This window comes from Pinus tabuliformis, chromosome 7, assembly GCF_031772625.1.
Source record: "Pinus tabuliformis cultivar Carrire ecotype Pingquan chromosome 7, CPIR1, whole genome shotgun sequence".
Lineage (NCBI taxonomy): Eukaryota > Viridiplantae > Streptophyta > Pinopsida > Pinales > Pinaceae > Pinus > Pinus tabuliformis.
Genome location: NC_142293.1, coordinates 987,423,634 through 987,439,960, shown reverse-complemented (window position 1 = coordinate 987,439,960; position 16,327 = coordinate 987,423,634). Strand labels below are relative to the sequence as shown.

The 16,327-nt window shown below is 39.5% G+C and overlaps 1 protein-coding gene across 1 annotated transcript in view; it reads left to right on the top strand.

Annotated features, from left to right (window-relative positions):
* The first annotated feature begins 656 nt into the window (after positions 1-656).
* Positions 657-16,327, top strand: part of LOC149250918 (ketol-acid reductoisomerase) — a 112,481-nt gene continuing 96,810 nt past the window's right edge. The window contains exons 1-2 of the mRNA XM_089459275.1: positions 657-921; positions 1,055-1,147. Of these exons, the coding sequence (XP_089315401.1) occupies positions 850-921; positions 1,055-1,147 (165 nt within the window). The 5' untranslated portion in view covers positions 657-849. The remainder of the gene's footprint in view (positions 922-1,054; positions 1,148-16,327) is intronic.

Sequence of the window (16,327 nt, the reverse complement as noted above, 5' to 3'; positions counted from 1 at the left end):
AAAAAACCAAACTTTCTAGTGTTGGTGTTTGTAATACACATTCAAGAGACATTCCCAGACATCCTATTCACCTCCTCACTTTGTGCCATGTATCCCCCTTTGTTTTCCCATCACTAACTCCGGCCTCTAGAGTTTTGGTGTTTGGAATCGATTTCCAGTGGTCCCAATCGTGTTCAAATCTCTAGAGGCGTCACCCATACGCCCATAGTGTAGAAGGATACAAACAATATGAAAGCAAGTCTCATCACCAACTCCAACCTCTGGAGTTTTGGTGTTTGGAATTGATTTCTAGTAGTCCACTCGTGTTCAAATCTCTAGAGGCATCAACCATACGCCCTAGTGTAGGAGGATACAAGCAATATGAAAGCAAGTCCCATCACCAACTTCTGCCTCTGGAGTTGTCCCACCTGTGTTTAAATCTCTAGAGGCATCACCAATACGCACGTAGTGTAGAAGAATACAAGCAATATGAAAACCAATCCCATCCCCAACTCCAACTTCTAAAATTTTAATGTTTGAAATAAATTTTGTATATTACCTTTATCCCTCCATTTTGAAGTTATTATCGTTCTAAACTTCTATTTGTAGGACATATAATTTAGATGGCATGATGTGGCAACGTCGAAAAAAAAAATGGATAAAGATGGATGGTGTTTGGAAACGTGTATTTTCGAAGGCAAAGCTGTGGACCTCTCCTCTCCTTGCTGGGTATTGTTTTCTCCAGTGGGTCTGTTCTGATTTTTTCATTTGAGTAGAGAGAAGGCAGCAGTGCACTTACTGTTCGTTCTGCTGCTGAGAATTAGCGAGGGAGTCTTGGGTGCTCGTATAGTGGCTGCCCTTCTCACTAAAATGTCTTTACGTATCGACTTCCAAACCGATGTCTTCAAGAAAGAGAAGATCACACTCGCTGGCCAAGACGAGGTAGCTATTCTTGATCCTATTCTACTACATCTACACAGTTTTTAAAAATTTCAGGGGAGTTATTTTAATATATATATTCTGAATGTTCTAAAATAAAGCGTGTGTTGCTCTGTACATGATTGTGTGTGTACAGTATATTGTTAGAGGAGGGAGAGATCTATTCGAGCTGCTACCCAAGGCTTTCAAGGGCATCAAGCAGATCGGAGTCATTGGCTGGGGTTCTCAGGTCATTTTTCTTCATTTGCGCATTATATCCTCTCTACAAACACAAAGAGACACCTATCTATTTGCAGAGATGTTGTTGATCGTATCATTTCATAGTTGAACCCAGGAATGCGTACAAAATTCCTTACGACATGTGCGTTACTTTAAGGTATTTTAGGTGTAGAGCTTTGACTGAGAGGTATCTATTCCATCGAATGGTCTCATCTGTAATAATATTGCATTAACACAGGGATCGCATTTCTTAACAACGCCTTTGCATTGTCACGGAACAGATTTTTCCACCTTAATATGATCCACAAAATTTTTGGTCAGCTGTATTATGGCAGAAAGAAAGCCTGCAGCCTTCTGAACATGGGCCATCATCTTTACCTACCTGCTGGCAAGCAATGACAACGGCCTGGTCCACTTACTTCTTCTTTGTTATTGTTGTTTTTTTGACCTACCTGCTGGTAAGCAATGACAACGGCCTGGTCCACTTACTTCTTCTTTGTTATTGTTGTTTTTTTGACCGTGGTGAATTGGTAACGCATCGGAGTAATCTGGTCTACTTACTTCTTTGTTGTTGTTGTTTTTGACCGTGGTGAATTGGAATAATCTGAAATTAAGCATTTACCACTGTAAGCTAGCAAGGCAGATATACCACTAACTTATGACTTAGCCAGAGCCGAAACATCCCGAACCCAATTGAGTGAAATTTATACAGCAATTGAGTGAAATCTATACCAGAGGTTGCCTACTCCTGAGCCTTGTGAGAGCCGAAACATCCCGAACCCAGTTGTTTTTGACCGTGGTGAATTGGTAACGCGTTGGAATAATCTGAAATTAAGCCTTTACCACTGTAAACTAGCAAGGCAGATATACCACTAACTTATGACTTAGCCAGAGCCGAAACATCCCAAACCCAATTGAGTGAAATCTATACCAGCAATTGAGTGAAATCTATACCAGAGGTTGCCTACTCCTGAGCCTTGTGAGAGCCGAAACATCCCGAACCCAATTGAGTGAAATCTATACCAGCAATTGAGTGAAATCTATACCAGAGGTTGCCTACTCCTGAACCCAATTGAGTGAAATCTATACCAGCAATTGAGTGAAATCTATACCAGAGGTTGCCTACTCCTGAGCCTTGTGTAAAAACAATGGGCCAAACACTTCCCTTGGAATTGAACCCAGTTGAATAGGAAAACAAATCGCGCTCGCAACCATGGTGCCCTTGCCTACTTTCTGGCAAAGGAAGATGCAAGTGAAGATAAGGTCTCAAAAGGTAAACGCTTTCCTAGGCTCTCTAGAAGGGTTGGTCCTAAATGGCCTTACCTTCTGGATCGGGTAAAGCCAATAAAGCCAATATCTTACCTTATAACTCAAGGTTATACCTTACCTTCCTCGGAATGTGAGATATAGGTCAGAACTTCTCATTCACTCTTCCAAGATTACTTCCATGTCTCGTTAAGGTTTGACGCTTCATGACAATCTTAAGATTTTATTTCTATCCACACCTAGGCTCTCTTAGCAAGGCCTTTGATTGTTGTGATTATTCTGCACTACTAAACTAAACGATCGGGATAGATGGTTTCAGTGTCCTCATAATTCAACACCTTTGAGGCTGTCTAAGTCTGCATTCTTTCCTTGTTATACTCGACGAATATGAATGTAATCCATATTCATGCAGCATATGGCAAAGTTCAAGAAATCTACTACATATGTCAGGTGAGGGATAGGAAATAAAGTGGCAGATTTATTAAATAGTTTGGTTTCTGGGGTTTCACAACTTGTACACAAGAATTCCTCCCGTTGCAGATTCTGGTATTTAGATGCAGATTCTATTTCTGGTCCTTCTCACTCTAAAATACAACACTTGTCAATATCGAAGGTGCAGTGTACATATTTAAAACCATTTTGTTTGAAGGAGTTGGTAATTTGGCTTTAGTTCTTAAACATTTTACCTTACCAATGTTTTGCAATAAAGCATGACACTATGAAGTCATAAATGATCACGGGGAGTTGATCACATCTGTCTCATAGTCACTTGCAAGTACATGCAATATTGATAATGTGATAATAATATTGCAATAAATACACATGACAAGACTAGCTCATGGTAGGTTTCATGTGTATAACACATACAAATACCACTCTCCCATTGACACCATGGCGCAAACATGATATTTATAACACCTTCATCTTGCTATATTTGTTTACCCACACAATGCTAACAATTAATAGTTATGGTCATATATTGGTTGTGTCATTAATATTAATGTTATCCAACACTAACCTGATATGGTTGCATAATACACAAGTGTACATTAATATTTAACTTTGTAGCTAGCTCCTTTTACCAGGGTCATGCACCTAATTTGCATTCATCATTGTGTGCTTCTATTGGTATGCCATGTCTTACTTGCATTCACCCCACAAAATTTGGGTTGTCTCCCTTCTGCTAGGGACATCCCTAATTTGTCATATGGACATTGACATAATAGTTCCTAGTGGATCTACCATTTACTATTATGTGTAGTGATCCTTGTAGGTTTTAAACTTGTACAGAAATTACCTGCAGATGAGTTCGAAAAACATGAAATAAACAATGACGAGAACATAAAACAAATACACAAAGATTTCCCCTCGATCCCAAAACCAGGACTACCAGATTGATTTTTCATTATTGTTCCTTTCAATGTTACAATCAGCATTGCGAACATCTCGATAACATCCCGATTTTATCTCGAAATCACGATTTTTTAGCCTAGCCGATGTTTGCCGATTTTTAAAGATATTTTTATTTTATCTTAATTTTGCCGATGTTTGCTGATTTTTACCGATATTTTCCTGATTTTTATGATTTTTTGGTTTCCTGGAGCCTTGCCGATTTTATTCTGATGCCGATGTTCGCAACATTGGTTACAATACATATATATACATGCCGAAGCATTCATAAACCCCAATCATTAACCCTGGATTAGAACATAACCATAGTTCCCTTGATTGGATCTACAAAATACCATGGACAGAAAACCATCATGCCCAAAACCATGTGCCAAGCCCATTCACAAAACCATAGGTAGGTCCGCCCACCTAATATAAGGCCCGATTTTTTTTTTGTTTTTTGTTTTTTTTTTTCTCGGGGTGTTGCCCTAGACCCCGTACAAGGGGGCTACTACCCCCCTGAAATGTGACTCCCCTGCTATGTCCGACACAATGAACAGGGGGGGCTACCGGCCCCCCTGTGACCCCCTTGTTGCGCCTGACACAATGAACAAGGGGGTCGAACAGGGGGGGCTACCACCCCCCTTGTGACCCCCTTGTTGCGCTCGACACAATGAACAGGGGGCTACCACCCCCCTGTGACCCCCTTGTTGCGCCCGACACAATGAACGGGGGGGGGGGCTACCGCCCCTCTTGTGACCCCCTTGCTGCACTCGGCACAATGAACAGGGGGGGCTACCGCTCCCCTGTGACCCCCCCGCGCATGCGACTAGCCATGGAAAGAATATAACACACACCCAACAATCCCCCAACAACAATTATAGGGGTCAAGCCTTGTTGTAACAGGCATACTTGTAGGCTGTAACTGTGTAAGGCGATCACATAATAGGCTATCACAAGGTTGCCTCATGTTGTTAGAAACAAATGCTTGTAACTACAAGGTTTGTCCTTTGTGATTGTTGTTACAACACTTTTAATCGGAATGATATTGAGCAAAAATAGAAGAGGCCTCCTTCAAGTGACAGATGGGTCATGAAGGCATTTATGACAACGTCAAAGAAGATTTATGATTCAGAATTTTCCTGTGTTCAAATTCTATTTTCACATGTGTGATCATAGTTTAGCATAATCAAGGCTTTATGCGATAAGAAAAGATCCAATGGAATGGTGGCAAATTGATGATGCACATGCCCAAACGCCACAAGCACTTGCGATATATTTTGATGTTTGTAGCTCGGGCAGGTATATCTGGATAGGCATAAGTGTCTAGGCGTGCATAAGTCACCTAATACACCCTTAACCTTAGCAATTACCTTAAGTGATTAAAGTAATTTCTTTTATAAGACAAAAGTGAGTTAATCTAATGAAATGCAAAGGTTTTTGCATTAGTGAATTAGATGAATTTCAATCATTGATCTCAAGTGATGTTGAGATCTAATCTCAACTGTCAATCACTTTAGAGATTAGGGTTGTGGATTTGGTCATAACTCAAACTTATAAAAGAAAGGCTAGGCTAATGGATAAGACACACAAGACATTTAGAGAAGAAAATCTTATTGATTGGGTGAGAAGGACTTCCATTCGAGTGTGCTAGGTTCGAGGAAGAGTGCAAGGGGTAGCAAGGGAGACAGATCTAGATTGATCGAGGAAGATCGAAGGACAGATCTAGGGCTTGATCAATTGGATAACTCTAGGTCTAGTTTTATTGTTGTATACATGATTTCCTTAGAGGGCCATTTTCCCAGTAAGGGAGTTCGAGTAGGTTATGAAGTTATTTTTAATGAAGCACTGTTTGATTGGGCAGAAAAATTGCGTGTAATGTGCAATTGAGATTGGTTGTCATTTTGCTTTTGCTGTTTAGTTTTTTAAAGATCCTAGTTGTGCTTTTATTCAGTATATTTGTAATTTGCTAAGTAGTAAATTGCTAGATAGCTGGGTTCAAGGAAGTTCAACATGGTATTAGAGTGTTACCTTTGAAGGAAACCGATCTCTGAATCACCGGGTAATAGGTTTGTACAAGTGGCAAGCTAGGTTGAGGCCAACAATTATACGAGGAAACAATTTTTTGTAGGTGCAAGAGATATGTACAAATAGAGTCTGTATGTTGCACAGGGGGCCAAGATAAGTAAAAAAAAGACAAATTTTGTACGTCATATGATGACCAAGATGAAATACAAAAAATAAAAAAAAATAAAAAGGAGGGGGGCTGTCAATAGCAGACAACCATCAGCCACCATAGCCAGGCAGTTGCTAGCCACGACAACAACCGAAAGCCACAAGTCAGCACGAGGGACAACATTGGGTTTGGCTGGTGATGTCGGGGTAGAGAAGCAAGTTGTGGGCCGCAACAACTAGACGTTGGTTGGCAGGGGCAATTGTCATGCACCCGAAGGGAAAGGTTAGCGTGCAATAGGTAGAGGCATGAGTTGTAGCATGGATCGACAACCTTGGGGAAGTCACACATGAGTTGTCAGAGTTTGCAGCGACACACGCTGAGGTCAGGGAGCCAGCCGTTAGAGGACACAAAGTGCAGAGGACCGACAAAGATAATACTGTTGGAAATAATACTAAGAGGGGGGGTGAATCAGTATTATCAGATCAATAATTTTATTTCCCAAACAGATTTATATACGCTACTTCAGTGAAGTGAACTAGCGTGTATACGCGACTGTGCTTAAAGAAACCAACGTATATGCAGAGAACTTGTGATTTAGACAATTTATCATGTGTTGAGCTTAAACCAATATATCATAGATTTATTAGATAGTGCAGTAAAAGCAGAATAAAGCATCACACATAAGCAACACACATGAACACCAAGATTTAAGGTGGAAACCCAATGTGGGTAAAAACCACCTGTTGCTGTCGTCTCTGTCTTCTTTTAATAATAAGAAAATTTGTTTACAATCTTGTACTGGTGCAGACTCATACCAGTACGTAGGGTTCTACCTGCAGAAGGTTACAACCTTCTCTTGTTCTCCAACTTCTACTGGAAGGGAGCTACAACCCCCTAGCTCTTGTACTAGCCAATATGTTTACTAGTACGTAGGTGCCAGCCTACAAAAAACTCCACTCTTCCACCAGGGACCACATTTCATGAATTTTCAGACTGGATACTCCTGGATCACAACACCACAAACTGAAGGCCACGTTTCATCAAATTTTCACACTGGACCCATCAAAGCTTTTAAACTTAAATTGCATCAACCAATATTCAGTTGATCTGAACAATCAGATCACTAACACCAGAACACTGTGCTGAACCCAGAACCCTGCATCATCATTTAGAACCAGCTGTAACCTCAAAAATCATGCATTAGAGTGTATACACTACTTAGCTGAACCCAACCTGCGTGTATACGCTACTTCTGTGAATTAAACCTGCGTATACCTTCAAAACTACTGCAAACATAAACTTTTGAATCAAGTCTGTACCAACCATCAATATATTGAATATCTACAGAGCTTTACACAGGTAGGGACAGAGATCACTTCTTCTCACTTATACAATCAATCAATCAAATGCCAGCCTCCTTATGCATTCAGTTTTACATTCAGATCTAAGAAGACTTCATTGACAGACAACAATAAAACAACAGAATTTGATCAGATAGATCAGTCAGATTTGAAAAGAAGCTTTTCTTTTGTATACACTACTTGAACGAACCGAACCTGCGTGTACACGCTCTTTGGCCAAGACGAACCTGCGTACAAATCTGCAAATATTGACTCAAAACTTTGCTGCAATTCCAGACTTCAGACAAACCTAGATCATGATAGATAACAAATAGAACAGGCGCAAAACATTAGATCTAGTCTCAACCAATATCAGATCATTCAAGAATAAGTCATTTCAAGTCTCATGATTCTTGATCCAATATTGAACTCAAGGTGCACATGAATATTTCAGATCCAGTCCCAAACACAACCCTCCAACATAAAATATACTTCAGATAGAAGTATTCCTTAGAATCTTATTACTTGCCCTTGGCCAAATGATCTTCTCTTCCTTATATACTCTTAGGCCTTTCTCAATACCTTAGACCAAAACCACTTAGGACCAATACCTTGGACCAAATACCTAGGGTCAATAGCTTGTACCAAATACCTTGGATCAAAATACCTTGGACCAAAAACTTGGTTTTCCAACATGTACGCGCTTTTCCTCTTGTGAAAGTGCGTGTATACGTTATATGCTACTTTTGTTCTGTTAACCCGCGTGTATACGCTTCTTGGACAAAGTGAACCAGCATATACCTCTCTTTCTTCATTCTTTGGAGTCTGATATGTAATCCTTTGCTGTTGACCTGCTGTACTGTGAACTGTCATTTGAGTGAGTTGCCATCAAGGACAACACCTATATCATAATGTCAACAAATGCAATGGTTAGGAGTTGAACCGTGTGTGGGGAGATGGTCAAGTAAGCCGCTAGAAAACAAATGGGCCGAGTTGAATCAATCAGGAGCTACAGGAGTCGGGAGACATAAAGGTGTTAGGGCGATAGAGTGGTTGCAACCATCGTTATAACCAACAATTATAGAGGAGACATGGTTGGCAGGGTAGTTGTTGTAGCATGAGTAGGTAACGATTGTCAACGCAAGTAGTTGGGAAGTAGCTATTAAACGACCAATCGGGAAAAAGATAAGCAGAGCAACGAAGGAGAAAGGGTTGTTGAATAGTCAGATGTCGACGAAAAAGAGCTGTTGTAGAGACAAATCATAGGATCATGCCGCGAGGAAAGAAGAAGGGTCAACAATATAGATTGTACATAGTTGTATAGGTATAGGTGCCACAAAAAATCAGTGGTATAGGTGCTGTAGTAGCATGGTGGATTGCAAAGGCCAAATTTGATAACTGGTATGAAAGACAATGCTAGTGCAACTAGTAGTGAATAATGGAGGTCATCTTTCCAAGGGAGAGAGGGAGACCATACCATTCAGAAATATTGGTGGGTGTTTGAAAGGACCAAAGCACAATTCCATATGAGATCCTAGCAGATCTATAAACCAACATTATTCTTTTGGGTGTTAGAAGGACTTAACACAGGGTTGAAAATTATCAGATTAGAGATATGGCAACAACCAGTCTCAGACTTGAGGACTGGTAGGATGGGGCATCAAATTTCTTGCCTTGGAAGGCAAGGGTTACCTTGTTGCTGAAGTGGAGTGACCTTTGAGAGGTTGTGGATAAGGAGATCCAATCACCAACAAATCCAACACAGTTGTCATCCCACAAAAAGGAGGACATTAGAGGTTAGCGTGTTATCATGGATGTTGTGAAGGGTCACCTAATTCCTCACTTGGAAAAGAGAAGACAACCTGGGAGATGTACAAAGCTCCGATGGACTTGTTTCAGCCTTCAGGGCAACAACTTGAATAGGAAGATGATCTTGAGGAATAAGCTTAGATCCATCCAATTTTCAGAGTCTGATAACATTACCAGATACTTCATGAGGATCACCTAGACATGGGATCAACTTGCAGCCATTGGGGGGAAGTGGAGGATGTAGAGCTCGTGAATGTGGCATTGAATGGTCCTCCCAAGTCAAGGGAACCATTTGTCAAAGGAATCTGCATCCTGGAGCGCCTTCCCAATTGGGAGAAGCCTTGGGATGATTGTATCTAGGATGAGACTCGGGATGAGTCTAAGGTCAACAAGCATGACAATGAAGAGAACCCAACCTTGGCTAGTATGACTAAAATGGCAAAGGGTAGGGCTCCAAAGGTAACAGTGAGGGGACAACCTATTAGCCAGGGAAGAAGAAGGACTTGAGCAAGATCAAGTGCTTTAGTTGCCATAAGAATGGTCACTATGCATCACAGTGTCCAGAGTGTTAGAAAATTAGAAAGGCAGAAAGATTTTCTTATACTTGATAATTACTTGTGATGTTCTTGACTTCTTATTAGGTTTTCTTTATATCTTCTTTCTTTTAGTTCATCAAGCAATTACCAAAGCAAAAGCACATAAAACAATGGACACTAGATATAGGCACTATGCCAGGGCAAAACCCCCCTCGAGGGGAAAACCTAGTCAAAATTCTCTTCCTTTCAATAGTATTCTTTGAGACTCTTCACCCTAGACAAAGACCAAACCTTCCCTCCACACCAAGTCAGCCTCCCAGATCTTCGACCTCTCTTCCAACAACTTCGACTATGTAGCAGCTTCCGGCATCAGCAAAACTTGGAAGACTTCGATCTCCCAAACTAGGGCACGAAACAAAGAGAGAGAGGCACCAAAATTTCGTTTTTCTTCTTCTCCTTAGACTCCACCCAACTCACACTTCCTTTGGCTTCCTTAGATCCACTTCACACTTTTTTGGTTTCTTTAGAGGTATCGAACTTGCTTGAGATGTTGTGCTTCAAATGAATTTGACTTGCTTCTATTTATAGGCTTCAAGGGAGGTCGAATTGATGTCCTTAGGCCGACTTGATCTCTTCTAGGCCGACTTGATGTGGAGGATACATAAATTATATTTGACTCAATACTAAACCTTTTTACATGATTCAAAAGCCCAAGAAGGGTCTCTTTAAAATTACAATGATTCTATTGACTCAAAATAAATCCTAGAAGTCCTCAATGGGGACTTTGACCTAAAACTTGGTGACCCAAGCATGAAACCCATGCTTTAATAAGTCACAATAATAATAATAATAATAATAATTCTTTTCTTTATTCTTTTGACAAGTACATTACAAGATGACTTAAATACATTTAATGAATACCGAACCTAGTTATATTTTCCAACACTCCCTCTTAACTAGGGAGGTATTCATCAAATACAAGTACAAGGAAGATCTCAAATATATGAACCATGAAGAACTTTAGGCAGCGTAATGCCATGGACTAGATTCCTAATCAGGACAATCTATCCATTGGTCTCTCAACAATTTAGGCACCGCAATGCCATGGGCTAGATTCCTGACCAGGGAAATCTATCCAAGTGGGAATAAGGTGGAATCAAGCTTTCAGCCTCTCTAGGTACCATCAAGCTTACTTGCTAACCATCAACCCAAAGATCCAGGTGTGTATCCAAAAAACAAAGCTCTATAACCAACACCACCTTTTCCAAGTTCGGGACCTAGACATTAACACTGGGTGCCGACCATATGTCTTCCTAGGCAACGCTTCACTCACAAAGCCTCAACACTCCTAGATCCAATAGATCAAGGATAACCAATCTCTCCGAACCAAACTGATTGGTAACCAACATGTTATCAACACCTTCGAGAGATTCACCTGTACAAACACAACCCTAATCAATTCTATACTTTCATATGTACATAATCAAATACAAACCTCCGGGGTCTTCCAGATAACATGATGTCGCTTCTCAACTTTTCATAGTAGGACTATCAACTGAATCTCTGAGAGAAGATTCCTCAATCATATACTTTCCTTTCCTACTTCCCATGCAACAACATATCCTTTGAAATTCATTCTTCAATCAAAACCAAGGTATGCCTTCCCTCTCAACCGGGGAGCATCTCTTTATCAAGACTCCCTCTTAATATAAGGGAGATTTCTTTTATTTTCGTTATCGGAGAATCTTTTGTGGCTTCCAACCATTTCATCAGAGTTATCATCATCCCCATCATGCTTATCACATCAACGAACATCTTCACCATATTGAAGATTGTGTACCTACACAACTTAGATAGCAAGTACAACCAAATCTATAGAAGCATGAAGTTAGCCATATCAATATTACGAAAGCATATATCAGATACCCAAACATAAACACATACTCTTCAACATCTTGCTAGGGACTTTGTCATAAACCCTAGACTACTTCATAACAACTTTCATTCCATTTAGGGTTTCAATGTTTCTTTCAAAGGTGTGACATACCCTACTACAACATATAGCAAACCCTAGAAACAATTCAAACAAATATAGATCTACAAGGCATCTAACAACTTTCTGAATTCATATGTTAGACTTTCCACTAGGGATTCATACAAATCCTAGATTTCAAAAGAATCAATCAAAACCAATCACAGCTTAGTCATTAACATGACAAACTTCTACTAGGGAGTCGCAAACCCTAGATTTTCAATCAAACATCAATCCCAACTAAAACTCAGATTTTACATGAATATCAAATTCTCAAATTGTCATCATTCATTAGAGATTTTCACTTCTACTAAGGTTTAACTCCAAAACCCTAGAATTTCACAAATACTATCATCCTAGAAAGACAAACTTTGGCTAGAGCTTGTTTCCAAACCCTATGATTCATGATCACCACCAAATAGGTTAGCTCATACATCTAGGACTTCATCATCATGAATAGGCATTTCATATCACGTGTTAGTCAAACCCAACTTCACAAATCTTAATTAGACTAGGGTTTGATTAGACAAACACATACCAAGGAAATAATTTCTAAGACATTATAAGGGTCTTGCTTACATATTCCGCCAAACCTTAATGAGTTAGGGTTTCAATATAGGAACATAGCAAACCCAAGATTACCAATATTCCAAAGGTTCGAGATTTTATACTTTATCATTCAACCCTAACAAGTTAGGTTTTCCTAATCATACCAAAATCCTAAACATGAAATCGTCAATAAAAACTTCAAATAACATTTCTTAATATCCCTAAGCAGTTTAGGGTTTCAGACATTCACATTAACATAACCTTAGGTTAGGGTTTTCCAGAGAACTTGTCTAGGGTTCTATAAAATCAGTTAAGAATAAGAGTGGGGTAGATTGATCAAGTGATGAATCACCCAAAATAAGAAACACTATGATTCACTATATCTAGTCACAACAATGTTAGTAGTAGATTGTCAAATGAATAAACATTTATTATGAAGAAATCAATGTTTTAAAGCATACCTTTGTTCCTTGACAAACCTTTGTCTTGAGAGGTCCTTTTTCATACTCGAGAATATAGCATATGTTTTCCTAATCAAGACAATAGAGGGAGAATGATTATTAGTATTTAATATAATCAAAACTAAATGAGTACATGAAACCAAAAAACTGAAAGGAAATGAGATACTTATCTTTGGGAGTTGTTCCCTCCAATGCTTGAGGGATACCTATAAACTTACAAAAACAAAAAATGTATTTTTCCAAAAACATGTTAAAAACCTATAAATTGTGAAACACAAAAAATATAAAATAAGATATCTAAAGCTACAAGCAAAGGACTTAGTAGTGTAAGCCCCTTATGTCAGAATCTTCGGGTTTGGCTTTCTTTAGGTCTTCTTCTTCGGCAACATTGGCTTGATCTCTTTCTCCCTTCTTGTTTCTTGGATTGTTGGGACAATCACTCCTGTAGTGACCCTTTTTATGACATTGATAACATTCTACCTTGGACATGTCAACTTTCTTCCTTGGTCCTTTCGATTTCTTTCCTTTATGTTGAGCAATGTAGGCATTTGAAACATCTTCGGAATTGGCAACAAACGAGATCCTCAATTCTTCCTGACTACAGGCAGTCCATAGTTCTTCAGAAGTGGGAGCTTCCTTCCAACTGTTAAAACCTACACCAAATGCACCCCAAGTAGGTGGCAATCCTAATAGAGCAATGATCACAAGTTCTTTGTCTAGAACAATTTCATCAATGACCAAAAGATCATCTCTGATTCTTGCTATCTTCACAAAGAAGGAGGCCACTGTATCTTCTTTAGTCATCTTTGTGGTCTTTAGTTCATTCTTCAAGCTTGCCACTTGACCAATGTTCTTAATAGTGAATAAGTTTGACAAGACTTCTTACATTTCTTGAGCATGATTGATGTTGGCTATAAATGGGACACGATTGTCCTTTATTCCTTCTACCATTAGAGTCATGGCCACCAATTCTAATTCTATGAATTTTACTTTGTTAGCATCACTAGAGTCATACTTTTCCTTTGACCAAGTCTAGTACCTTGTTCTTTTCAAGGATGAGGTCAATCCTCTTCTTCCAAGACCTATAGTTTGACACTCCTTCAAGTTTGTTCTCTCTTTTGATTGTGTTAGACATCTTTCTTGAATATAGTGGATTCCTTCCCTGAAATAACCCTTTTGAATGGTTCCTTGATCAAGTGCTTGAGACTGCCTTTTTCTTCTTTCTTCACCAAAGCTCTGATACCATGTTAGAAAATCAGAAAGGCAGAAAGGTTTTCTTATGCTTGATAATTACTTGCGATGTTCTTGACTTCTTATGAGGTTTTCTTTATATCTTCTATTTTTAGTTTATCAAGCAACTACCAAAGCAAAAGCACATAAAACAATGGACTCCATATATAGGCACTATGCCAGGGAAAACCCCCCTCGAGGGGAAAACCCAGTCAAAATTCTCTTCCTTTCAATAGTATTCTTTGAGACTCTTCACCCTAGACAAAACCAAACCTTCCCTCCACACCAAGTCATCCTTCCAGTTCTTCAACCTCTCTTCCAACAACTTCGACTATGTAGCAACTTTCGGCATCAGGGAGCTTCTGGCATCAACAAAACTTGGAATATTTCGATCTCCCAAACCAGGTCACGAAACAAGGAGAGAGAGGCACCAAAATTCGTTTTTCTTTTTCTCCTTAGACTCCACCCAACCCGCACTTCCTTTGGCTTTCTTAGACCCACTTCACACTTTTCCGGCTTCCTTAGAGATATCAAACTTGCTTGAGATGTTGTGCTCCAAATGAATTCGACTTGCTTCTATTTATAGGCTCCAAGGGAGGTCGAATTGATGTCCTTAGGCCGACTTTATCTCTTCTAGGCTGACTTGATGTGGATGATACATAAATTAATTTTTGACTCAATACTAAACCTTTTTACACGATTTAAAAGGCCAAGAAGGGTCTCTTTAAAAGTATAATGACTCTATTGACTCAGAATAAATCTTAGAAGTCCTCAATGGGGACTTTGACCTAAAACTTGGTGACCCAAGCATGAAACCCGTGCTTTAATAAGTCACAATAATAATAATAATAAAAATTCTTTTCTTTATTCTTTTGACAAGTACATTACAAGATGACTCAAATACATTTAATGAAGACCGAACCTAGTTATATTTTCCAACACAGAGAAGAAGAAGGGGAAGAGGAAGTTGTCAGACAACAACATCAATAGAGGTTCAACTTGACGAGTTTGCAACGAAGTTCGAGGACTTCTCATTTGTCTCTTGTCTATCTACTAGCAACATCACAAGGAGTGCTTGGTATCTGAATAGTGGTGCATCATGCCATATGATAGAGGCGTGAGAGCTATTTCGCAGTTTGACAAAGAGAGACTCTAATTTACATGTGGAGCTTGGTAATGATGCCAAATATGCATTGCAGGGGGTTGGAACTATTAAGTTTCAACTAGAGTCAGGAGGAACGTTGGAAGCTAGGGACATGCTATTCATGCCAGGATTGAAGAAGAACTTGCTCTCATTTTCAATGATGGATGATAGAGGATTTGAAGTTAGCTTTAGGAATGGGTAGGTGCTCATTCGTTTAGAGGAGTCTAGCCTAGATATAACAATGGCCATCTGGATTAGAGATAGCAACTTATACAGGTTGATATTGAATTTTCCTTGTACCCCAGATTTGGTTTATGTCTAGACTTGATCATAAACATATTGAAGGTACCCAACTAAACCATCTGGATTAGAGATAGCAACTTATACAGGTTGATATTGAATTTTCCTTGTACCCTAGATCTGGTTTATGTCTAGACTTGATCATAAACATACTGAAGGTACCCAACTAAAAGCACTTTGCACAGGGAAAATATAACAACAGTGAAATCAACAATAGTATACAAGAATATATGAGCCCAAATCTCGTTTCTCATTAGTCCATCAATAAGAAAACACTAGGGATCTTGTACCAGGGATCATGGCCTTCCATAAATCCTGATACAAACTAGTATACATAGTATTTAGTAAAATACATAATGTGTCCTTTGACTGATCTAGGGCATGAGATTCGATCCTTTAGATCTTCAATCTACCCAATAAATGAAATGCATACCTAAGCTAGTGCCTTCAGCTCAAGGTCCCTGGATAGTTGCTGTCCTTGGCAACTAGTCCTTCTGTAATCATGCTACAACTTCTCGATCTGCTAGATATGCTTCTTCAAATCACAAATTTGACTTTCTTCTTGCATATTATACCCTCCATAACTCAGATCTGACTTTCTTATTGTAGATCTGACCTTCCAACACCCAGATTTGACTTTCATCTTGTAGATCTAACCTTCCAGCACTCAGACTTGACTTTCTTCTTGCAAATCTTACCTTTTAGCACTGTGGCTAGATCCTCCTACTTGGCCTCCTTCTCCCTTTTGGTAGCGACTCCTTTAGCTGACCAGAATATGGAGAAACTCGACCTCCTTGCTGCTGCGACTCCTCTAAGGCAAATCTGCAGCTAGGTCCTTTAGCCTCCCTCTCTCCACAAGTGAAAGTCCTTCTCCACTTGTGTGTCTAGGCCTCTCCTTTGGCCTCTTATTTATACTTTTGTGTGAGTGATCTTGGGGGTTTTCCTTGTCCATCAAGAA